The 24151-nt window shown below is 48.4% G+C and overlaps 1 protein-coding gene and 1 long non-coding RNA gene across 19 annotated transcripts in view; both read left to right on the forward strand.

The window, feature by feature from the left end:
• The first annotated feature begins 17467 nt into the window (after positions 1 to 17467).
• The window catches only part of ABCC1 (ATP binding cassette subfamily C member 1), a 192744-nt gene continuing 186060 nt past the window's right edge, over positions 17468 to 24151 (forward strand). For 11 of the 17 annotated variants that reach the window (XR_013412351.1, XM_077987128.1, XM_077987126.1 and 8 more), the window contains exon 1: positions 17468 to 17738. Coding sequence is in view for 16 of the 17 variants with exons in the window: in XM_077987128.1 (XP_077843254.1) it covers positions 17691 to 17738 (48 nt within the window). In the remaining variant the exon portion in view is untranslated. The remainder of the gene's footprint in view (positions 17739 to 24151) is intronic. The other 6 variants (XM_077987130.1, XM_077987141.1, XM_077987136.1 and 3 more) reach the window with 1 other exon arrangement.
• On the forward strand, positions 17788 to 20987 carry LOC144338354 (uncharacterized). Of its 2 annotated transcripts, none has more exons than XR_013412379.1 (3): positions 17788 to 19655; positions 20134 to 20297; positions 20608 to 20985. It is a non-coding gene; the product is annotated as an uncharacterized LOC144338354 (long non-coding RNA). The 2 variants fall into 2 exon arrangements; XR_013412378.1 differs by having other exon boundaries at positions 17791 to 19655; positions 20134 to 20303; positions 20616 to 20987.

The raw sequence follows: 24151 nt of genomic DNA on the forward strand, positions 1-24151 counted from the left end.
GAAGAAAACGTAAGGATGAATTTTCATGATCTTTGACTTGGCAATGAATTCTTAGATATGATACCAAAAGTACAAGCCAAAAAAGAAAAATAGACAAAGTAGACTTCATCAAATTAAAAACTTCTGTGCATTGAAGGATATTAAGAAAGTAAAAAGACAATGTACAGAATGAGAGAAAATATTTGCACACCATGTATCTGATAAAGGCCCATGTTTTAATGTAATTAAAACATGAACAAAGTTAATTTGTGCAGCAGTGATAAAAAAGGGAAACAAATATTAACAAAGGACTTGAATAGACATTCCTGGAAGATACATGAATCGCCGACAGGCACACAAAAAGATGTTTAACATCATTAGTCTTTAGAGAAACACAAATAAAAACCATAATGAGGTCTCAGTTCACACACTAGGATAGTTACAATTTTTTTAAAAAGTGTGTGTGTTGGGGGGTGCAGCTGGGAGCAGTGACTCATGCCAGCACTCTGGGATGCCAAGGCAGAAGGATCACTTAAGTCCGGGAGTTTGAGACCAGCCTGGGCGACATAGCAAGACTGCTATCTCTCCAAAAAATTGAAAAATTAGCTGGGAGTGGTGGCACACACCTGTGGTTCTAGCTACTTGGGAAACTGAGTCCGGAGGATTGAACCCAGGAATTTGAGGTTGTAGTGAGCTATGATCATGCCACTGCATTCTAGCCAGAGCAATAGGGCAAGATCCTATCTCTAAATTACATAAATAAATAAATAAGTAAATATGCAGGAAATAACAAATGCTGGCAGGAATGTGGAGATGTTGGAACCCTCGTGCACTGCTGGTGGAAATGTAAAATGGTTCAGCTGCTGAGAAAAACTATTTAATGGTTCCTCAAAAAGTTAAACACAGAATTACCATATATCTCAGCAATTCTACTCCTAGAATATTCCCAAAGTAAATGAAAACATGTGCTGACAGAGATGCACATACACACATGTTGACAGAGGCACTACTCACAATAGCCAACAGGTGGAAGGAGTCCAAATGTTGATCAACTGATGAATGGATAAACACACCGCAATGTATCCATACAATGGAATATTAATAAGCCATAAAAAGGAATGAAGCACTGATACATACTACAAAGTGGAAGAACTGCAAAGACATTACACTAAGTGAAAGAAGCCAGACAAAAGGTAATATAGTGTATAACTCCATTTACAGTTGATTTTTTTTTTTTTTTTTTTTTTCTGAGACCGAGCCTCATTCTGTCACCTAGGCTGGAATGCAGTGGCGCGATCTCGGCTCACTGCAACCTCCGCCTCTCAGGTTCAAGCGATTCTCCTGCCTCAGCCTCTGAGTAGCTGGGACTATAGGCACCCACCACCACGCTCGGCAAATTTTTATATTTTTAGTAGAGAGAGGGTTTTGCCAGGTTGGCCAGGCTGGTCTCAAACTCCTGACCTCAGATGATCCACTGGCCTCGGCCTCCCAAAGTACTGGAATTACAGGTGTGAACCACCACACCTGGCCTGATTATTTTATTCGTGGGTATTATGTTCTATAAAGCCACAGCAAACATAGAATTACCAAATATTGAACCACTGCTCCTAGGGGAAATTCAGTTCCTGCAAGCCTCTGGTCATAATATTTTCAATACATAATGTTTTATGTATGTTTCCATTTCAAGGTACCTTATTTAATATATATTGTTGAGCCAGGCATGGTACTCAACAAATTAAAACCTGTTGTGCACGCCTGTAATCTTAGCATTTTGGGAGGCCAAGGCGGGCAGATTGCTTGAGTTTGTGAGTTCGAGACCAGACTGGGTAACATGGTGAAACCCTGTCCCTACTGAAAATACAAAAATTAGCTGGGCATGATAGCACATGCTTGTAGTCCCAGCCACTTGGGGGACTGAGGCAGGAGGACCACTTGATCCCAGGAGGTCGAGGCTGCAGTGTGCCAAGGTGGTACCACTGCACTACAGCCTGGGTGACAAAGTGAGACTCTGTCTCAAAAAAAGAAATACATATATGTGTGTGGGTGTGTATATATATGCATATATATGTATATATATGTATGCATGTATATATAGTTGATTCATTAACATTAAACTCATTGTCAACAACAATACTATAACTCACACCTGAACAAAGCTTAACATATGTATTTTCTGTCTTCAGTTTTTTTTTTTTTCAAGAGATGAGGTGTCTGATGCCCAGGCTGGAGTGTAGTGGTGCCATCACAGCTCACTGCATCTTTGAACTTCAGGGCTCAAATGATCCTCCCAACTCAGCCTCCTGAGTAGCTGGGATTACAGACAAGCGTCATCACACCTTGCTGTAACACATGTATTTTCTTTTTATTTATCTATTTTTTTTGAGATGGAGTCTTGCTCTGTCGCCCAGGCTGGAGTGCGGTGGTGCGATCTCAGCTCACTGCAACCTCCGCCTCCCGGGTTCAAGTGATTCTCCTGCCTCAGCCTCCTGAGTAGCTGGGACTACAGGCTCTCGCCACTATGGCCAGCTAATTTTTGTATTTTTAGTAGAGACAGGGTTTCACCATGTTGGCCAGGCTGGTCTCGAACTCCTGACCTCAAGTGATCCACCTGCCTTGGCCTCGCAAAGTGCTGGGATTACAGGCATGAGCCACTGTGCCGGGCCCAACACATGTATTTTCTTAGCAACACCAGATAGCACTTCAGTGCTATGCTTGGGGGCCATTTCAAACAGCAAAATCAATAATAAATAGCACAGACATGCGAAAACTATGGCACACAAATGCTGCAAAAAGGACATCTGTGGCCTGGCACAGTGGCTCACACCTGTAATCCGAGCACATTCGGAAGCTGAGGTGGGTGGATCACCTGAGGTCAACAGTTCGAGACCAGCCTGAGCAATATGGCGAAACCCCATCACTACAAAAACTACAAAAATTAGCTGGGTGTGGTGGTGGGCGCATGTAATCCCAGCCACTCAGGAGGCTGAGACAGGAGGATTGCTTGAACCTGGGAGGCAGAGGTTGCAGTGGGCTGAGATTGAGCTATTGCACTCCAGCCTGGATGACAGAGTGAGACTCTATCTCAAAAAAAAAAAAAAAAAAAAAAAAAAAGAGAGACATTTACAATAGGACAGCTAAAACAAGAAGTCAGGGTGTGGCCTCATTTAACCTCAGATAGGAACATGTGTGTTGAGCAACTCAATTTTTTTTCTTTTTCTTTTTTTCCTTTTGAGACGGAGGCTCGCTTTGTCGCCCAGGCCCAGGCTGGAGTGCAACGACATGATCTCGGCTTACTGCAAGCTCTGCCTCTTGGGTTCAAGTGATTCTCCTGCTTCAGTCTCCCGAGTAGTTGAGATTACAGGTGCCCACCACTATGTCTGGCTAATTTTTGTATTTTCAGTAGAGATGGGGTTTTGCCATGTTTGCCAGGCTGGTCTCAAACTCTTGACCTCAAATGATCCGCCAGCCTCAGCCTCCCAAAGTGTTGGGATTACAGGCGTGAGCCACCGCACCCAGCCCTTTTTCATTTTTATTTTCATTTTTTTGAGACAGGGTTTTGCTCTGTCACCCAGACTGGAGGGCAGTGGCGCCACTGTGGCTCGCTGCAGCCTCAACTTCCCGGGCTCAAGTGATCCTCCCAGCCTCCAAAGTAGCTGTGACCAAAGGTGAGCACCACTACAGCCGGCTAATTTTTTTGTATATTTTTGGTAGAGACAGGGTTTTGCTATGTTGCTCAGGCTGGTCTCCTACTACTGAGCTCAAGCAATCCACCCACCTCAGCCTCCCAAAGTGCTGGGATTCCAGGTGTGAGCCATCACGACCAGCCAGGGATCTCACCATTCTTAAGTGCCCTCTCACTTAATTCTCCTGTTGATAGTTGCATTGATTACTCACTCCATCCTCTACGCTGTCTCTTGCTACATCTGGACTCTCTCTGATTTATCTTCTCAAAGACATTCATCTAGAATGTCTAATTTTTGTGGTTGGGATCAATATAGTTCACTTGCTTTATGGGGTGGGAGGAGTGTAACTGTCCTTTAAACTGAATTCCAGTTTTCAGTTCTAACTCACTACAGTCTCCATGCTATATTCTGAATGTTTGTACCCCCCCAAATTCCTATGTTGAAATCCTAACCCCCAAGGTGATGGTATTAAGAGGTGAGACTTTGAGAGATGATTAAGTCTTAACAGTGGAGTCCTCATGATTGGGATTAGTGACCTTATAAAAGGGGACCCCAGGCTGGGTGTGGTGGCTCATGCCTGTAACAATTCAGCTACCAAGGCCCCCAAAGTGTTGAGATTGCTTGCTTGAGTCCAGTGGTTCGAGACCAGCCTGGGCAACACAGTGAGACACCATCTCCATTTAAAAGTAAAATAATAATAAATAAATAAGAGGGACCCCAGAGAGATCCCCTGCCACTTACCATAGGAAGGCACAGTGAAAAGACAGCCATCTAGAAAAGCAGGTCCTCTCCAGACACTTCAATCTACCAGCACTTTGATCTGGGACTTGAGTACTGTGTTACAACAGCCATACATTGTGCTACTGATATTCCATATGTAATTGACGTTTTTGGGGTTTTTTTGTTTGTTTGTTTTTTGTTTTGTTTTTGTTTTGTTTTGTTTTGTTTTTGTGACAAAGTCTCCCTCTGTCGCCCAGGCTGGAGTGCAATGGCACGATCTTGGCTCACTGCAACCTCCACCTCCCCGGTTCAAGTGATTCTCCTGCATCAGCCTGTTGAGTAGCTGGGACTACAGGCATGCACCACCACACACAGCTAATTTTTGTATTTTTAGTAGAGACGGGGTTTTGCCATTTTGGCCAGGCTGGTCTCGAACACCTGACCTCAAGTGATCCGCCCACCTCGGCCTCACAAAGCGTTGGGATTATAGGAGTGAGCCGCCATTGCACCCAGTCTCTTTTCTATTCTATTTTTTTTTTTTTTTTTAATGAAAACAGGGGTCTCCCTATGTTGCCCAAGCTGGTCTGGAACTCCCGACCTCAAGTGATCTGCCTCCCTCACCCTCCCAAAGTGCTGGGATTACAGGCATGAGGCACCGAAACTGGCAGAATTTGAAGGTGAGGATTTGGGCTGGGCAAGGAAAGTCCAGGCAGAGCAAAGCTATAAGGAAGACTGAAGCCCAAGCCCAAGGTCTCTCATGGCAGTTAGGCCCTTTTTGGTAAAAGATCTGAAAGTCTGAATTTGGGGATCCTGTAAATAAAACGTTCATGGGTAGGGCTGAATCCAGGATGCAAATGAAGCCATCGCGAGTCTGTTTCTGTCCCTTTCTTGGCTTCTGCTTGCCCTATGTTGGCCCCAGCCTCAGACTTCATGTAGCAGGGACACGATGGATGTCGTTCAGGTACCTGGGTCCCCTCAGACTTTCAGTGAGAGGAGTCAGAAGACTGTCTTTCCCCAAATTGTTTTTTGTTTGTTTGTTTGTTTGTTTTCAGACGAAGTCTCACTCTGTTGCCCCAGGCTGGAGTGCAATGGTACCATCTCGGCTCGCTGCAACCTCTGCCTCCTGGGTTCAAGTGATTTTCATGCCTCAGCCTCCCAAGCAGCTGGGATTACAGGCACACGCTAGCACTTCTGGCTAATTTTGTATTTTTAATAGAGACAGGGTTTCATCATGTTGGCCAGGCTGGTCTCGAACTGCTGACCTCAGGTGATCTGCCTGCCTTGGCCTCCCAAAGTGCTGAGATTACAGGCGTGAACCACTGCAGCTGGCTTCTTTCCCCAGATTCTTAGCTCAAATTGCATTGTGCCTCTGGGGCTGTGACTGGGTCACATGCTCTCTTTGAACCAATCACTGTGTCCAGATGAATGCAATGCACTCATTGGCTGAGGCTGGGGACACATTTTTGGGCACAGGGAATGGCCTTTCAAAACGGTGCATCAGATCATGTCGCTTTCCAATCTGAGTTCCTCTCCAGCAATGATTCTCAACCAGGTAGTCTGCCCTCCCAGGGGACATTTGGCACTGTAGGGAGACATTTTTGGTTGTTAAAATGCAAGGGTGTGTGTGCAGGTATATTCCTGGCATTTGGTCGGTAGGGGGCAAGAATGAGGCTAAAACATCCTGCAACGGGTGGCTCAAACCTTTAATTCCAGAACTTCGGGAAGCCGAGGTGGGAGGAATGCCTGAACCCAGGAGTTTGACACCAGCCTGGGCAACACGAGAGAACACCATAGCTACAAAAAAAAAAAAAAAAAAAAAAAAAAAAAAACAAAAAACTTAGCTAGGCATGGTAGCACATGCCTGTGGACCCAGCTACTAGGAAGGTTGAGGCAAGAGGATCCCTTGATGCCAGGAATTTGAGGCTGTCGTGAGCTCTGATCATGCCATGCCACTCCAGCCTGGGTGACAAAGGGAGACCCTGTCATAAACAAACAAACAAACAAACAAACAAAAAGGCCAAGCATGGTGGCTCACACCTGTAATCGCAGCACTTTGGGAGGCTGAGGCAGGCAGATCGTTTGAGCCAGGAGGATTGCTTGAGCCCAGGAGTTCAAGGCTGCAGTGAGCTATGATCGCACCACTGCACTCTGCACTGCATCAGGAGCAACAGAGCAAGACCTTCTCTAGCAAAAAAGTAAAACCCCTCAAAACCAGGTAAAGATATCTGCAAAGATAACAGGAAATAATATTTCTACCAAGGATACTGCAACTGTAAAGTGCCATGGTGACTTCCTACTGTGAACCACTGCTTTCTGACTTGCTGAGAAACTTTGTTCCATAAAATCATACATAGATAATTTGCAGTTTGAAAATATATCAGTACAGGCCGGGTGCAGTGGCTTACGCCTATAATCCCAGCACTCTGGGAGGCCGAGGCAGGTGGATCACCTGAGGTCAGGAGTTCGAGACCAGCCTGATGAACATGGTGAAACCCCCGTCTCTACTAAAAACACAAAATTAGCCAGGCATGGTGGCGGGTACCTGTAATTGCAGCTACTTGGGAGGCTGAGGCAGGAGAATCGCTTGAACTTGGGAGGTAGAGGTTGCAGTGAGCTGAGATCGTGCCATTGTACTCCAGCCTGGGCAATAACAGTGAAACTCTGTCTCCAAAAAAACCACAAAAGCAACAACAACAACAACAACAACAACAAAAACAAACAAACAAAAAAAACCAGAAAGAAAAGACAATATATCACTACAAATGAAATTTTTTCCTCTTCCTTGGAGGATCTGGGCACTTGGATACCCAGGCACAGAAATTCAGATAAGTATTCTCTGAATAAAAAGGTCCACATTTGGCCGGGCGCGGTGGCTCAAGCCTGTAATCCCAGCACTTTGGGAGGCCGAGGCGGGCGGATCACGGGGTCAGGAGATCGAGACCATCCTGGCTAACACGGTGAAACCCCGTCTCTACTAAAAATACAAAAAGAAATTAGCCGGGCATGGTGGCGGGCGCCTGTAGTCCCAGCTACTCCGGAGGCTGAGGCAGGAGAATGGCGTGAACCCGGGAGGCGGAGCTTGCAGTGAGCCGAGATCGCGCCACTGCACTCCAGTCTGGGCGACAGAGCGAGACTCCGTCTCAAAAAAAAAAAAAAAAAAAGAGGTCCACATTTATTAAACTTTAGAAGTTAATTTTTGCCTTTCTTTGGTGAAGCATCCCATAGTTGTTCAGTTGCTCTGATGTGCTCCTCTCCCTCCTTTTTTTTTTTTGATACAGGGTCTCACTCTGTTGCCCAGGCTGTAGTCCTGTGGTACAATCACAGCTCAGTGCAGCCTCTACCTCCTGGGCTCAAGCAATCCTCCTAAGTCTCCCGAGTAGCTGGGAATACAGGCGTGTACCACCATGCTTAGCTAATTTTCATAGTTTGTAGAGATGGGGTTTTGCCATGTTGCCCTGGCTGGTCTTGAACTCCTGGCTTCAAGTGACCTTTTTGTTCAGGGAACACTTATTTAAATTCCTGTGCCTGGGTATCCAGGTGCCCAGATCTTCCAAGCAAGAGGAAAAAATTTCCTTTGTAGTGATATAGTTTCTTTTCCCTCCCTCCCTCCCTCCCTCCCTCCCTCCCTCCCTCCCTTCCTTCCTTCCTTCCTTCCTTTTCTTTCTTTTTTTCTGACACAGTTTTGGTCTTGTCGCCCAGACTGGAGTACAATGGCATGATTTCAGCTCACTGCAACCTCTACCTCCCATGTTCAAGCGATTCTCCTGCCTCTGCCTCCCAAAGTGCTGGGATTATAGGTGTGAACCGCCATCCATCCTCTTCCTGTTTTTAATAAGTGAATAAACCTGACTTTTTCTCACTAGGGGTTAGTCCCTGGTGGCCAAGCTGGTCTCGAACTCCTGGGCTTGAGCAATCCTCCACCTCAGCCTCTCAAAGTGCTGGGATTATAGGTGTGAGCCATCCGGTCAGCCTTATTTATGTATTTGTTATGGCTGCCTTTGCACTCCCATGATAGATGTGAGAAATGGTGGCAGACACTGCAGGGCCTGCAAAGCCTAAAATATTTACAATCTGGCTCTTTACAGAAAAGCTTTGCTGACCCCTGGTCGAAGTGTTCTGAGTACATAAGTGAGCAAAACATACCTAAATCCCTCCGTCATGGAGCTGAAATTCTAGAGAGGAAAAATAAAAAGATTTACATACTTACAAGACACCATAAATACATCTAGTATATGACCTGTATATAACTTAGGGTAATTAAATGTGAAAAGAAGAAGTGACCGGGTGCAGTAGCTCACACCTGTAATCCCAGCACTTTGGGAGGCCAAGGTGGGCAGATCACCTGAGGCCAGGAGTTCAAGATCATCCTGGCCAACATGGCAAAACCCCATCTCTACTAAAAATACAAAAATTAGCTGGGCATGGTGGTACGAACCTGTAATCCCAGCTACTCGGGAAGCTAAGTCGGGAGGAAACACCATGCTCGGCCTGCTTCCACTTTTTGGCTACTGTGAATAATGTTGCTGTGAACATGGGTGTACAAATACCTGTTCAAACCCCTGCTTTCACTTCTTCTTCTTTTTTTTTTTAATGGAGTTTCACTCTTGTTGCCCAGGCTGGAGTGCAATGGCGCAATCTCGGCTCACCACAACCTCTGCCTCTCGGGTTCAAGCGATTCTCCTGCCTCAGCCTCTCGAGTAGCCGGGATTATAGACATGCGGCACCAACCATGCCTGGCTAATTTTATATTTTCAGTAGAGATGGGGTTTCTCCTTGTTGGTCAAGTTGGTCTTGAACTCCTGACCTCAGGTGATCCACCCGCTTCGGCCTCCCAATGTGCTGGGATTACAGGTGTGAGCCACTGCGCCTGGCCTCACTTCTTTTGGTGATATACCTAGAAGTAGAATTGTTGTATCTTTTTCCAGCAGGATTTTATACCAAGGACAAAATCCTGGTATAAAAGGAGGCTGAGGTCCTTTATATTGGACCTCATTGGAGGCTGTATGCAGGGTGCTTTACTAGGTCCCCTGGGGCTGCTGTGAGGGGTTCTGATTGTAGTGGGGAGAGAAAAGAAGTGGGGAGACCAAGGAGGAGGTAGGTGCAGAAGTTCAGGTCAGAGATAGCAGCAGCTTTGAGGTCCCAGTCTGGGGCAGGTGCTCACGCCTGTAATCCCAGCACTTTGGGAGGCCAAGGCGGGTGGATCACTTGAGGTCAGGAGTTGGAGACCAGCCTGGCCAACATGGAGAAACCCCGTCTCTACTAAAAATACAAAAATTAGCTGGGAGTGGTGGTGTTCACCTGTGGTCCCAGCTACTTAAGAGGCTGAAGCAGGAGAATCACTTGAACTTGGGAGACAGAGGTTGCAGTGAGCCGAGAACCTGCCACTGCACTCCAGCCTGGGCGACAGAGCGAGGGATCTCAAAAACAAATAAATAAATAAAAATAAATAAAATGCTCTCAGTCTGACTGGGGAGGCCATATAGGGCAAATAAATAAATGAATGATTACGAATAGTGAAAAGTACTCCTAAATAAATGAAGAAGAACACAATGCTATGATTACAGGAAATAAAAAGAGGAACTCTGGCATTCTGTATGCTATTTACCAGTTTAGTGATGCTTGAAATCCAAAATCCAAATCTTGCATTTTAATCATCAGTCACTTTGCTGCCAGTTGAGTGGGTTTGATGCAGTGCCCAGAGTCTCTTGGTCTAAGGGTTTGTTACATTATGAGAGCCCCTAATGGGGAGGGAGGGGCTTAGAAAGAAGGCAAAGCGGGTGGTTTGAGCCTGTGGCTGAAAGAATTGCACGGAGAGGCTTGGTGGTTAGGAGCAGAGCTGAGCCTTATCTCTGCCACATCCCAGTTGTTGGATCTGGAACGTGTTACTTCGTCCCTCTAAACCCAGTTTCTGCTTTTAGAAAATGGTAGACTAATTTGTTTAGTCTATAATTACTTCCTTCTTTGTTTTGGTCACTCCTGTGTCTACAGCAACTAATACAGTGCCTGGCACACAGGAGACCCACAATACATTTCTTTCATGCTTTGCTTCCCCTCCCCTCCCCTCCCCTCCCCTCCCCTCCCCTCCCCTCCCCTTCCCTTCCTTTCTCTCTCTTCCTCTCTCCCTCCCTCCCTCCTTTCTTTCTTTTCGTTCGTTCTTTCTTTTTTGATGGAGTCTCACTGACAGACTGGAGTGCAGTGGTGCCATCTTGGCTCACTGCAACCTCTACCTCCGGCACATAGGAGACCCACGATAAATTTCTTTCTTGCTTTCTTGCTTTTCTTATTTTGCTTTTCCCTCCCTCCCTTCCTTCTTTCCTTCATTCATTCTTTCTTTTTTAAAAAAGACATTTTATTTTATTTTATTTTGAGGAGTCTCGCTCTGTCGCCCAGGCCAGAGTGCAGTGTCATGATCTCGGCTCACTGCAAGCTCCGCCTCCCGGGTTCACGCCGTTCTCCTGCCTCAGCCTCCTGAGTAGCTGGGACTACAGGCGCCCGCCACCTCGCCCGGCTAGTTTTTTTGTTTGTTTGTTTTAGTAGAGACGGGGTTTCACTGTGTTAGCCAGGATGGTCTTGATCTCCTGACCTCGTGATCCGCCCGCCTCGGCCTCCTAAAGTGCTGGGATTACAGGTGTGAGCCACCGTGCCCGGCCTCTTTTCTTTCTTTCACTTTCGATGGAGTCTCACTCTGTCTCTCAGACTATAGTACAGTGGCGCCATCTCGGCTCACCGCAACCCCCGCCTCCCGGGTTCAAGTGATTCTCCAGCCTCCGCCTCCCGAGTAGCTTGGATTACAGGCATGTGCCACCATGCCTGGCTACTTTTTGTATTTTTAGTAGAGAGGGTGTTTTACCATATTGGTCAGGCTGGTCTTGAACTCCTGACCTCAGGTGATCCACCTGCTTGGGCCTCCCAGAGTGTTGGGATTACAGGCGTGAGCCACCGTGCCCGGCTCACATTTATTTATTTTCTATTTTAATTTTTTTTTTTTTTGAGACGGAGTCTCCCTCTGTTGCCCAGGCTGGAGTGCAGTGGCTGGATCTCAGCTCACTGCAAGCTCCGCCTCCCGGGTTCATGCCATTCTCCTGCCTCAGCCTCCCGAGTAGCTGGGACTACAGGCGCCCGTCACCTCGCCCGGCTAGTTTTTTTGTATTTTTTAGTAGAGACGGGGTTTCACCGTGTTAGCCAGGATGGTCTCGATCTCCTGACCTCGTGATCCACCCGTCTCGGCCTCCCAAAGTGCTGGGATTACAGGCGTGAGCCACCGTGCCCGGCCTTCTATTTTAATTTTTTAAATTGAGGCTGCACACTGTGGCTCATGCCTGTAATCCCAGCGCTTTGGGAGGCTAAGGCAGGAGGGTCACCTGAGGCCAGGAGTTCAAGACCAGCTTGGGTAACATAGTGAGAGCCCTTTTTAAAAAACATTACAAAAAAATATTAGCCAGGCATGGTGGTGTATCCTATAGTCACAGCTACTTGGGAGGCTGAGGCAGGAGGATTGCTTGAGTCCAAGAGTTTCAGGCTGCAGTGAGCACCACTGCTCTCTAGCCCGGGCAACAGAGCAAGAGCAAGATCATATCTCAAAGAATTTTTTAAATTGAGTTTAATTTTCATAGAGCAAAGTACAGCAGCTTTAAATGTCCTCTTGATGATTTTTTTTTTTTTTTTTTGAGACAGAGTTTTGCTCTGTTGCCCAGGCTGGAGTGCAGTGGCATGATCTCTGCTCACTGCAACCTCTGCCTCCTGGGTTCAAGTGATTCTCCTGCTGCAGCTTCCAGAGTAACTGGCATTACAGGCCGCACCAGGACACCTGACTAATTTATGTATTTTTTAGTAGAGGTGCGGTTTCACCTTGTTGGCCAGGCTGGTCTTGAACTCCTGACCTCCGACCTTGGCTTCCCAAAGTGATGGGATTACAGGCATGAGCCACTGCACCCAGCCAAGCTCAATGAATTTTAAAATATTAATGTGTGTGTATGTGTGTGTATATATATGTATGTGTGTGTATATATGTGTGTGCGTGTGTATATACGTATATTTAAAACCACATAACTACCACCAAATCAAGTTATAGAACATTTCCATCTCCCTAGGATGTTTCTTCCTATTTTGGGACTTTGATCAACATATTACTATTATTATTCAGAGACAGGCTCTACCTCTGTTGCCCTGGCTGGAGTGCGGTGTTGCAATTGCACACAATTCACTGCAGTCTGGAACTCCTGGGCTCAAGCAATTCTCCTATCTCAGTTTCCTGAGTAGCTAGGATCACAGGCGTGTGCCTACATGCCCAGCTAATCTTTAAAATTGTTTTGTTGAGGCAGGCGCGGTGGCTCACGCCTGTAATCCCAGCACTTTGGGAGGCCGAGGCAGGTGGATCACGAGGTCAGGAGTTTGAGACCAACCTGGCCAACATGGTGAAACCCTGCCTCTACTAAAGATACAAAAAAGTAGCCAGGCCTGGTGGCACGCACCTGTAGTCCTAGCTACTTGGGAAGCCGGGGCAGGAGAATCACTTGAACTCGGGAAGCAGAGGTTGCAGTGAGCCAAGATCACGCCACTGCACTCCAACCGGGCAACAGGGCAACAGTCTGTCTCAAAAAATAAAAAAAATAGAAATTTGTTTTGTAGAAATGAGGTCTCACTGTGTTGCCCAGGCTGGTCTCAAACTTCTGGCCTGAAGCAATCCTCCTGCCTGGGCCTCCCAGATTGCTGGTATTACAGACATGAGCCATGGCGCTTGGCTCTTGAATAATGTATATTCGTTTTACTTATTGTTGAACACCCTGTAAATGGGATCATGGCAAATATGCTCATTTGTGTCTGGCTTGTTTTGCTCCTTGTTATGTTTTGTGGGATTCATACATATTGTTGCTATTATGAACACTTTTTGTAGATGTGTTTTGGTGGATGTAAACTCACCTTTCTTTTGCAGGCGAGTGGAATTGCTGTGTCACTATGTAATTGTATGTTTCACTTATACAAATTGTTAGTTTTCTTTTTTTTTGGAGATGGAGTCTCGCTCTGTCACCGGGGCTGGAGTGAAGTGTGTGATCTTGGCTCAGAGCAACCTGTGCCTCCTGGGTTCAGGCAACTGTTGTGCCTCAGATCCCCAAGAAGCTGGGACTACAGGCGTGCGCCACAAGGCCCAGCTAATTTGTTTTTTTTTTTTTTTTTTTTTGAGACAGAGTCTTACTCTGTCACCCAAGCTGGAGTACACTGGCACCACCTCAGCTCACTGCAACCTCCGCCTCCTGGGTTCAAGCAATTCTCCTGCCTTAGCCTCCTGAGTAGCGTGGATTACAGGCATGCACCACCATGCCTGGCTAATTTTTTGTATTTTTAGTAGAGATGGGGGTTTCCTCATGTTAGCCAGGCTGGTCTTGAACTCCTGAGCTCACGCAATCCATCTACCTTGGCCCACCTTTTTGTATTTTTTGTAGAGATGGGGTTTCACCATGTTGCTCAGGCTGGTCTCAATCTCCTGAGCTTGAGAGAGCCACCTGCTTCAGCCTCCCAAAGTGCTAGGATTACAGGCCTGAGCCACTGCACCCGGCCAAATTGTTAGTTTTCCAAAGTAGTTGAGCCAATTTATACATCTCCTAACAGAGCGTGCCTGTTCCCGTTAATCCACGTCTTTGTCTGCACTTGGAATTTTCAGTCTTTCTTTCCAGTCACTCTGGTGGGTGTATGATGGTATTTCACTGGGGTTTTATTTGCATTTCCCTGATGACTAATGATGTTGAGCACGTTTTCATGTGCTTGCTCAATAAATATTTGTTGAAAGGATGAATAAAGTGTGAATGAATAAAACATGGAAAGAAATCCAACTCTGTCTTGTGCCCTGCCTAAAACCCACCAGTGGCTCCCACTGCCCCGCTGTTGGCCGACAGGTACCTGCCTGCCCTGGCTTCTTCTGACCTCTCCTGCTCCAGATGGATTTCTTTTGCTTCCTTCTCAGGGTTCCTGCCACCCAGGCTGTTTTCAGTTTCCTCCAAGGACCCTCTCTGCTTCATAACTTTGCTACAAACTCTCTTCTTCTGCCCAGAACACAACCCAGGCCCCAGGAACCCAGATTCATTCCTTGTATCTCAGTTTGAAAGCCTCTTCCTCCAGGAAGCCTTCTCTGACTTTCACCCTCAGCAGGGGTGGTGTAAATTGCTAACTTAGGCCCACTTTTGCCCACTTTTTTTGTTTTTGTTTCTGAGCCGGAGTCACACTTTGTCATCCAGGCTGGAGTGTAGTGGGGCCATCTCAGCTCACTGCAACCTCCACCTCCTGGGTTAAAGTGATTCTCCTGCCTCAGCCTCCTGAATAGCTGGGATTACAGGCACCCACCACAACACACAGCTAATTTTTGTATTTGTATTTTTATTATTTATTTATTTATTTTGAGACAGAGTCTTGCTTTGTCGCCCAGGCTGGAGTGCAGTGGCATGATCTTGGCTTACTGCAACCTCCACCTCCAGGTTCAAGTGATTCTCCTGCCTCGGCCTCCCGAGTAGCTGAGATTGCAGTTGCCTGCCACCACACCCAGCTAATTTTTGCGTTTTTAGTAGAGATGTGGTTTTACCATATTGGTCAGACTGGTCTTGAACTCCTGACCTTAAGTGATCTGTCTGCCTTTGCCTCCCAAAGTGCTGGGATTACGGACGTGAACCACCATGCCTAGTCACCACTTTTTCTTTCTAGCTGTGACCATAGTTGTAAATATCTCCCCTCCCCGGCCTTTTTTTTTTCTGAGACGGGATCTCGCTGTGTTACCCAGGCTGCAGTGCAATGGTGCGATCATAGCTCACTGCAGCCTTGAACTCCTGGGCCAAGTGAACCTCCTACGTCGGCCTCCCAAAGCACTGAGATTACATGCGTGAGTCACCGCTTCTGGCCTGTAAATACCCTTTCAAAAATATAGTATTTGATTAACATCTGCCATCTTACCATAAGAAACACTTTAAAAAAATCCCAATTCAAAAAAATCCCAATCTTTTACGCTGTATAAGAGTAGCAATTTCGGCCAGGCGCGGCGGCTCACGCCTGTAATCCCAGCACTTTGGGAGGCCGAGGCGGGCGGATCACGAGGTCAGGAGATGGAGACCATCCTGGCTAACACAGTGAAACCCCGTCTCTACAAAAAATACAAAAAAAATTAGCCGGGCATGGTGGCGGGCGCCTGTATTCCTAGCTACTCGGGAAGCACAGGCAGGAGAATGGCATGAACATGGGAGGTGGAGCTTGCAGTGAGCTGAGATGGCGCCACTGCACTCCAGCCTGGGCGACAGAGCAAGACTCCGTCTCAAAAAAAAAAAAAAAAAAAAAAAAAAAGAGTAGTAATTTTATATTGTTCCTAGCAAAACATCTGGCATATAGTAGTAAATGCTCAATAAATATTTGTTGACAGTATAAAGGTCAAGCAACAGCACAATTGGCATAATTACATGAAAGTAATTATCCCTTAGAAACTCATTCACCCTTGGGGGACCTGGGTCAATAAAAAAATCACTGAAAACAATCCTATCTACCTTCCTCCTTCCCTCGCTAGGTCCTTTGTGGTTGGGGGGCTGTCTCAAATGCACACACACTTTGTTTTATTTGGTGCAGCTGTTGTGCGCATGTTTTATGGAAACCACACATCAGGCAGGAGATTGAGGAGAGGAGAAAAGAAAGGCATCGCTGATATCACAGTGAAATTTACACTCCGAGGCCTCGCCCTAACTCCTCTGTCTCTGCCTGTCTGCCTATGCAACAGTTCAAAAGCAATATGGCACAATAGATGGTATTATAGACTTCCGACCTCCCTGGCTAGACTTCCTGGGTTCAAAGTTTGGCTTAATCACTTACAATCTAAATAATCCCTGACAATTTACTGTCTTTCTGGGTCTTAGTCTCCTCATCTGCAAAATGGGGATAATACTACCTCTTACCTCATGGGGTTGTGAGGATTGCACAGTTAATTTGTGTAAATTGCTAAGAACATAGCCTTAGGAAGCCTTGTCACTGTGAATGCCTATTACTTATTATTATTATTTTTTGAGACAGAGTGTTGCTCTGTTGCCCTGGCTGGAGTGAAGTGGCGCCATCTCAGCTCATTTCAACCTCCACTTCCCAGGTTCAAGCGAGTCTCCTGCTTCAGTTTCTCAAGTAGCTGGGACTACAGGTGCCCGCCACCATGCCCGGCTAATTTTTGTATTTTTAGTAGAGACAGGGTTTTGCTATGTTGGCTAGGCTGGTCTTGAAGTCCTGATCTCATGTGATCGGCCCGCCTCGTCTTCTCAAAGTGCTGGGATTACAAGCATGAGCCACCATGCCTGGCCTATGATTATTTTGTCTCCAGGCTTCAGTTTTCTTACCTCTGAGGTGAGGATCAATAACCTAGTTATTTCTAAGTGATGCTTAAAGAGGTTGAGAAGAAGCAAAGGCGCTCTGCACACAGGTGAGGTCAACAGCTGTTGGTGATGGAGACTGACGCCCTCTGGGTCATCAGTGCTCTGGAATCAGGCTGCTCATGGGTTTGAATCTCACTTCCACTTTCACTCCTTGCTAACTGTGTGACCTCAGGCAAGTCACTTCGCCTCTCTGAACCTCAGTTTCCCCATCTGTAAAAGGTAGGTGAATAAGAGTATCCACCTCCTTCTGTGTGAGTCAGCTTTGGACCGGGTTCAAATCCCAGCCCTGCAAATGATTAGCCAGGTGACCCTGGGCAGGGGGAATCATCACTCAACCTCTCTGCACCTGGGTTTCTTCCTGCATGAAAGTGGAGATAGTACAGAATGAAATGAGGGCGCAGCTAAGGCGCCCAGCACACTCCAGGCAGGTAGGGGGCTCCGTTCACGTTATTTTCCCCTGGTTACGGATACTGTCCTTAAACAGGATTTGAAAAGTGGTCGCAGGCTGTGTGGCCCCAAAGATCCTAGGCGCTTCCGGAAGACTAGCCAACGCTCCCCGAGCCAGTCCGCAAGCGAGTGGGCCTGGGCCTCGGAGGATCCGGGGTGGGGGTGGCGCGGCGTCCAGGCCCTGGGCGCCGAGAGGTTGCGGGTCCGGCTGCCCACGCCGAGACGCGCGAGGTGAGCCGGGCGCCGGGGCGGGGCGGGGCGGGGTGGGGCGGGGCCGCTGCATCCCCGTGACGCGCGGGCCAACCAGGCGGCGTTGCGGCCCCGGACCCGGCTCCTTGCGCCGCCGCCGCCGCCTCCGCAGCCAAAGCCAAAGCCAGCAGCCGGGCCGGATCACCCACCGTCCGGTGCACGCCGCCGCCCGCGCCAGCAGCCGGGCCGCATCACCCGCCGCCCGGTGCCCGCCGCCGCCCTCGCCGCCCGCATGGCGCTTCGGGGCTTCTGCAGCGCAGATGGCTCCGACCCGCTCTGGGTACGTGCGGGGGGCCGCATGGGGCCGGCGGGACGGAGGGAGGGAGGGAGGCCGGCGGGGACGGAAAGCACCGGGCCCACAGCCGCCTGGGGCACCCCGCTCCCTGCTCTGCGTCCGGCCTTTGGGGCCCGGGACTCCCACGTCGCCAGCGGCCCAGCCCCTTTCGGGGGTGCAAGGCATGGAGGAAAACTTGGGTGACTCAGTTCCTGCGGAGCAGAGCGTGGGGGGCCGCGTGCCCAGTCCTGGCGTTTTGGAGGGGAGGGTCGGGCCAGAACCTCCGGGAGGAGGCCTTCCTGTTTTGGGGTTCCCGCCTCTAATTAAAAACAACCTTCCAGGGAAGGGACGCTAGAGATGGGGAGCGGGAAGGGGGTGTCTCTCTCCTTCTGTTTTCCCATCTTTTTTGTGGTTAGGGTCCCCCCTTTTCACGAAAAATAGTCTGTGACCAATGGGGTGAGCTGGGGAGGGGTTTAGATGGTAGAAAGGGACTTTCATTGTCTCCCCGAAGTTGTCGTACAAGCCACATTACTCTTCTGTGGTTACCTAGCTTTGTCTTTTTTGTTCTTTCTGCTTAAATAGTGCGGGGGAAGTTTGGGGGAACCAGGGAAGAAGGGGGGTGTTCACCCTTGACGTGCCCCACCTGACCCTCGGCTCGAGTCACATTTGGGGTGCAGCTGAGGACGCCCAGGACCCTGGTAGCTGTGGTGCTGCCCTCCCTTCCCTGCAACACGTGGAGCTCCTCTCTGGGGATTTAATCCTGGCAAATTTTCTTCGGTAACGTGGCCTGCGGAGCCTGACAGGGTTGGAGTCCACTTTCTGTGGTTTAAGCCTCAGTCTTTTGGGCTTCAGCTTCTCCGTAATGCGATTTGCCTTTTTGTTCCAGGAAGGCACTTCTGTTTCGTGCTGTCTTGATTATTGGTGAACGCAGTAGGCAAATCTGGACACGACTGTTTCTCTCCTGTTTTGTTTAGGAATTAGGAGAAACAGCCTTGGTTCTTAGGAGCTGGTGATTAGCATCCGAAAATACTTTCTTGTCCTGTTTTGGGGGCCTTTCCTTGAAGGCTGCATTTGGAATGTTGAAAAATCATCCTCCAGGGCCCCATTGGAGGGTTTGGTTTTGTTTATTTGTTTTTTTAGTAGGGTATCATTATGTTTAAAACCTACCACATTTTGATATGTCTCCCATTTTAAGCCAGTTGGGGTTGGAGAGTGACCCCAGGGGTGGAAATAGAACACGGACTTTGCCTTCAGGGTCTGGGAGTGATTGGAGCCTCTTTGCAAATGAACTTTTTTTTTTTATCAGGGAGAGGAAAACCTGTGGATCCCTTGTTACCAGGTGTAATAACAGCAAGATTATTTTTTGCAAAGATTCACATGGTGATCTGGGTTCGGGTTGCTGTGAATTCCGGAATATTCTCTTGTTTATTTTCTTCTGCATTGAGGAGGGGGCAAAACAGGGTGAACATCCATGACATTTTGTATCAGGACATACTTTATTGATGGCAACTGGTAGTTGATGGCTAATGAGTGTGTTTGGGGTGTGCTTTGTTTATCTTAAACTGATTCACGAAGTCCAGTTGTAATGTTTTTAAAAATTTTAATTAATTTATTGTTTTCCTTCGTTAAGGACTTTTTTGCCACAGAAATTGTCAGGTGGCTGGGTTTCGCTTGGGTGTAATTGTAGCTGATTTCTGCCGCTGGTAGGTAGGTACCCCATCTGGTGTTTGACCTTGCATATTTCTGCTGTCTGGATTCCAAGACTTGCGGGAGGTGCCCTGGAACCAGAATTTGAGAGGAGGCAGCTGGAGCCTGAGTGGGAAAATTAAAATATAATTAACTGAAAGGTAGAAAGTAGGTAGTTGTTGCGTTTTTCTTTTTCCAGACATCATCTCACTCTGTCACCCAGGCTGGAGTGCAGTGGTGTGATCTCAGCTCACTGCAATCTCTGCCTCCCCCGCTCAAGTGATCCTCCTAACTCAGCCTCCCAAGTACCTGGGACTATAGGCATGTGCCACTACACCCAGCTAATTTTGTAATTTTTGTAGAGACAGGGTCGAACTATATTGCCCAGGCTGGTCTCATACTCCTGGGCTCAAGCGATCCTCCTGCCTCAGCCTCCAAAAGTGTTGAGATTATAGGCATGAGCCACTGTGCCTGGCTGTTTTTGTGTTTTTCAAGGCAGCGTGTTCAAGGCCAGGAGCGACTGGCCCCCCAGGCAGTCAGATAACTGTGTGACCTTGAGCAAGCCACTTTCCCTCTGTGTGCCTCACTTTCTTCATCTATAAAATGGGACAGGAGCCAAAAATGTGGCAGCCTTCTAGGGTTGTTGTGAAGAGTCAATGAGTTAATCTTGTAAGTGGCTCAGCTTGTGCCCTGCACAGAGATAAGCAATGGCTAGTGTTAAATATTATTTTTTCCAAAGATGAAGTTGTGTGTTTCAAGCTCCTTGTTCTTCCTTTGGATTCCCCATTTCTTCAGCTGGTGGAGATGGGATTGGGCTATGGAAAGGCAGTGAGGCACTCGTGCCTGACTCCTGTTGTGACCAAGGTCATGTGCTTAGAAGTCAAGGTAGGCCGGGCGCGGTGGCTCAAGCCTGTAATCCCAGCACTTTGGGAGGCCGAGACGGGCGGATCACGAGGTCAGGAGATCGAGACCATCCTGGCTAACCCAGTGAAACCCCGTCTCTACTAAAAGTACAAAAAATTAGCCGGGCGTGGTGGCGGGCGCCTGTAGTCCCAGCTACTCGGGAGGCTGAGGCAGGAGAATGGCGGGAACCCGGGAGGCGGAGCTTGCAGTGAGCCGAGATCGCGCCACTGCACTCCAGCCTGGGTGACAAAGCGAGACTCCGTCTCAAAAAAAAAAAAAAAAAAAGAAGTCAAGGTTAGTGGGGCTCGTGTGACTCTGTCAGCGCTTTGTTCCTGGGCCGCTGTCTGCCTCTGAGCCACAGGAAATGTCCAGAAAACCCAGAAGATGGAAATGGCCCATGATAAGGGTTCTGTTGACCATTACTCAGACAGATGTTCTGGGAAGAAAAAAGGAGAACTTCGCTATCAAAATGGAAAATAGGGCCTGAGGACAGGGCACAGCGGCACTTGACTTTCTTTTCTCACAGGAGTGGGTCTCTGGAGATGGGGGTGGGACTGGTAGGAGGGGCTGCTTTGTGGTTGAGGTTGGAATGATGGTTGGAAATATGGGCCTGGGCTTTTTCGTGAGTTCATTAAAAAAAAAAAAAAAAAAAAAAAAAAAAAAAAGGCTGGGCGCAGTGGCTCACGCCTATAATCCCAGCACTTTGGGAGGCTGAAGCGGGAGGATCGCTTGAGGTCAGGAGCTCAAGACCAGCCTGGGCGACATGGATTGACCCTGTCTCTACTAATAATACTAAATTAAAAAAAAAAAGCCAGGCATGGTGGTGCGGCACCTGTGGTCGCAGCTACCAGGGAGGCTGAGGCAGGAGAATCAGTTGAAGGCTGTGGGGGTGGAGGTTGCAATGAGCTAAGATCACGGTCACTGCACTCCAGTCTGGGCCACAGACTGAGACCCTGTCTCAAAAAAAAGAGCCAGGTGTAGTGGCTCATGCCTGTAATCCTAGCACTTTGGGAGGCCAAGGCAGGCAGATCAGAGGAGGTCAGGGGTTTGAGACCAGCCTGACCAACATGGCGAGACCCCATCTCTACTAAAAATTAGCTGGGCATAGTGACTCATGCCTGTAATTCCAGCTATTTGGGAGGCTGAGGCAGGAGAATTGCTTGAACCTGGGGAGAGATTGCAGCGAGCTGAGGTCGCACCACTGTACGCCAGCCTGGATGACAGAGAAACTGTCTCAAAAGAAAAAAAAATTGTGTTTCAGGCCCCGTGTAGAAAAATTGGAAATTATGGAAAAGCAGAGAAAATAACTTGGTATTAAGCAGTATCGTGTGGTGGCTCAGAGCAAATTCGGCTCTGCTGCTGAGGCAGTTTACTTCTCTCTGTGCCTCAGTTTCCCTATGTGGGATAACATAGTAGGTAGTGAATAGCGGTGACTTGAGGAATAAGTGAGTGAATCCTTAGCGAGGACTTAAAATGTTGCTGCTTGGCAACAGTGCTCAGTAAAGATCAGTGGTCGTCACCACTTGGAATTCTCCAGTTAATTTTTGCTGTTGCACCGACTGCCACTGGAGAAGACCAGAAGGAAGCTGAAGGTGTGTGTCACCCTCGATGGAGTGAGCTGGTCCCAGGGTTGATGTGCACGTCTGAGATACTCTGTGGCATCCACCAACTCAGTAACCCCCTGAATATCTGACTTAGCCGCCAAGAAGAGTATCTTAGAAGCTATTAGAAATTCCTCTTGGGGCTAGGTCTGGCCTTGGAGTCAGTCTGATCCCTGCTTTAATTCCTCCCCTTGGCTCAACAACAGTCTATGAAGAACCCATTTTTTCCCCTCCCCCAAATGTGGCTTTGGTTTTCAAATCCATCCCTTAGCCTTCTCCCACTTCCTCTGTTTTCCCCTCCCCACCGCCCCCCACCTTTTTTTTGAGATGGTGTCTTGCTCTGTCATCCAGGCTAGAGTGCAGTGGTGTGATCTCGGTTCACCACAACCTTTGCCGCCTGCGTTCACGTGATTCCCCTGCCTCAGGCTCCCGAGTAGCTGGGATTACAGGTGCCCACCACCACGCCTGGCTAATTTTTGTATTTTTAGTAGAGACAAGGTTTTGCCATGTTGGCCAGGCTGGTCTCGAACTCCTGACCTCAAGTGGTCCAGCTGCCTCAGCCTCCCAAAGTGTTGGGATTACAGACATGAGCCACCGTGCTTAGCTTGTTTTCCCCCTTTTTGACTGCTCCTCCTTCCAGACCCTTCCTTATGGATTGTTAGAATGGAAAGGGATGTCAGATCTCAGGGGGCCATCCCCTCCACCCACCCCGTTTCATGGATGTGGACGCTGAGGTCCAGGATGGTGATATGACAGAGTGCAAGGTGGCAAGGTGAATGGCTTTGGGAGGAGATGAGGGTGACCCAGGAGAGGCCTGGGCAGGAGTGAACTCAGGGTTCCTGGTCCAAATGGATTCGTGATTCAGGCCAATCAGGGGCGGATTCAGGGTTCCTTGGCCAAATGGAGCCACCGCAGCCCCTAGGGGCCTTGCAGAAGGCGGCTGCAGCCTGTCCATTTGGCCAAGACTCTCTTGAAGGGTTGTGTTCTCTTTCTCTGATGACAAGCTCCGTTTGTGATAGCCTGGAGGAGGTGCGTTGCCTTTGGGACCTGGTGGTGGATGGGGGGAAAAAAAACCTTTTCTGTGTTTGGACACAACTTTTAGGAACTGATCTCTCTATGTGGTGTCTCCCACGGACCATGTTCCTTAAGAACGTGAGCTTCCTCTTCCCATCTCAGTCTCCAGCTTTGACTTCTCCTTTCTCCTCCCATTCCTATCACATCTGTCAGCAATTCGTGTTGCCCGTTGCCTCAGACGGCCTGCTTCTCATGGCTTCCCCGGCTTCCACTCTGGCTCGAGTCACTGTTGGCCAGTTCCTTGATTTGAACAGTCACCTCAGTCCAGGCACCGTGGCTCATGCCTGTAATCCTGGCATTTTAGGAGGCCAAGGCAGATGGATCATTTGAGGCCAGGAGTTTGAGACCAGTCTGGGCAAAAACCTGTCTCAACTGAAAATATAAAAATTAGCCGAGACTGTTGGTGGGCACCTGTAATCCCAGCTACTTGGAATGACCGAGCCTCGTGGTGGGCGCCTGTAATCCCAGCTACTTGGGAGACTGAGCAGGAGAATCTCTTGAGCCCAGTGGGGTTGGAGGTTGCAATGAGCCAAGGTTTCACCACTGCGCTCCAGCCTGGGTGACAGTGAGACTGTCTCAAAAAAAAAAAAGAAAAAAAAAAAAAAAGAAAACAGTCACCTCTTCACTGCTGTGCCTACTCTGCCCTTGACCCCTACAGTCTAGTCTTGACCCAGCTGTCCCTTTTCTGCTAAAACCCTGCATTAGTTCCCCATGTCCTTGAGGAGGGTACAAGCCGAAGGGCTTACAGTGACCTTGAAGGCTGGGCAGCATCTGTCCCCTTCGCCTCCCTGACCTCCTCCCTGGCTGCTTTCTGTCTCACTCTCCTCGGCCACGCTGGTGGCCAGGCCTGCCCCTGCCTCAGGCCCTTTGCACTTGCTGTTTCTCCTACCTGCAATGTCCCTCTCCTTCAAACTTTGTTCAGGTGTCACCTCAGACATCCCGTTCTTTCCCTCCACTAGCAAGTCTCTAACCCCCATCTACACCCCCAGTAGCACTTACTGCCTTCTTTTTTTTTTTTTTTTTTTTGAGACGGAGTCTCGCTCTGTCGCCCAGGCTGGAGTGCAGTGGCACGATCTCGGCTCACTGCAAGCTCCGCCTCCCGGGTTCACGCCATTCTCCTGCCTCAGCCTCCCGAGTAGCTGGGACTACAGGCGC

Source organism: Macaca mulatta, chromosome 20 (assembly GCF_049350105.2).
Source record: "Macaca mulatta isolate MMU2019108-1 chromosome 20, T2T-MMU8v2.0, whole genome shotgun sequence".
In the NCBI taxonomy this organism is placed as follows: domain Eukaryota; kingdom Metazoa; phylum Chordata; class Mammalia; order Primates; family Cercopithecidae; genus Macaca; species Macaca mulatta.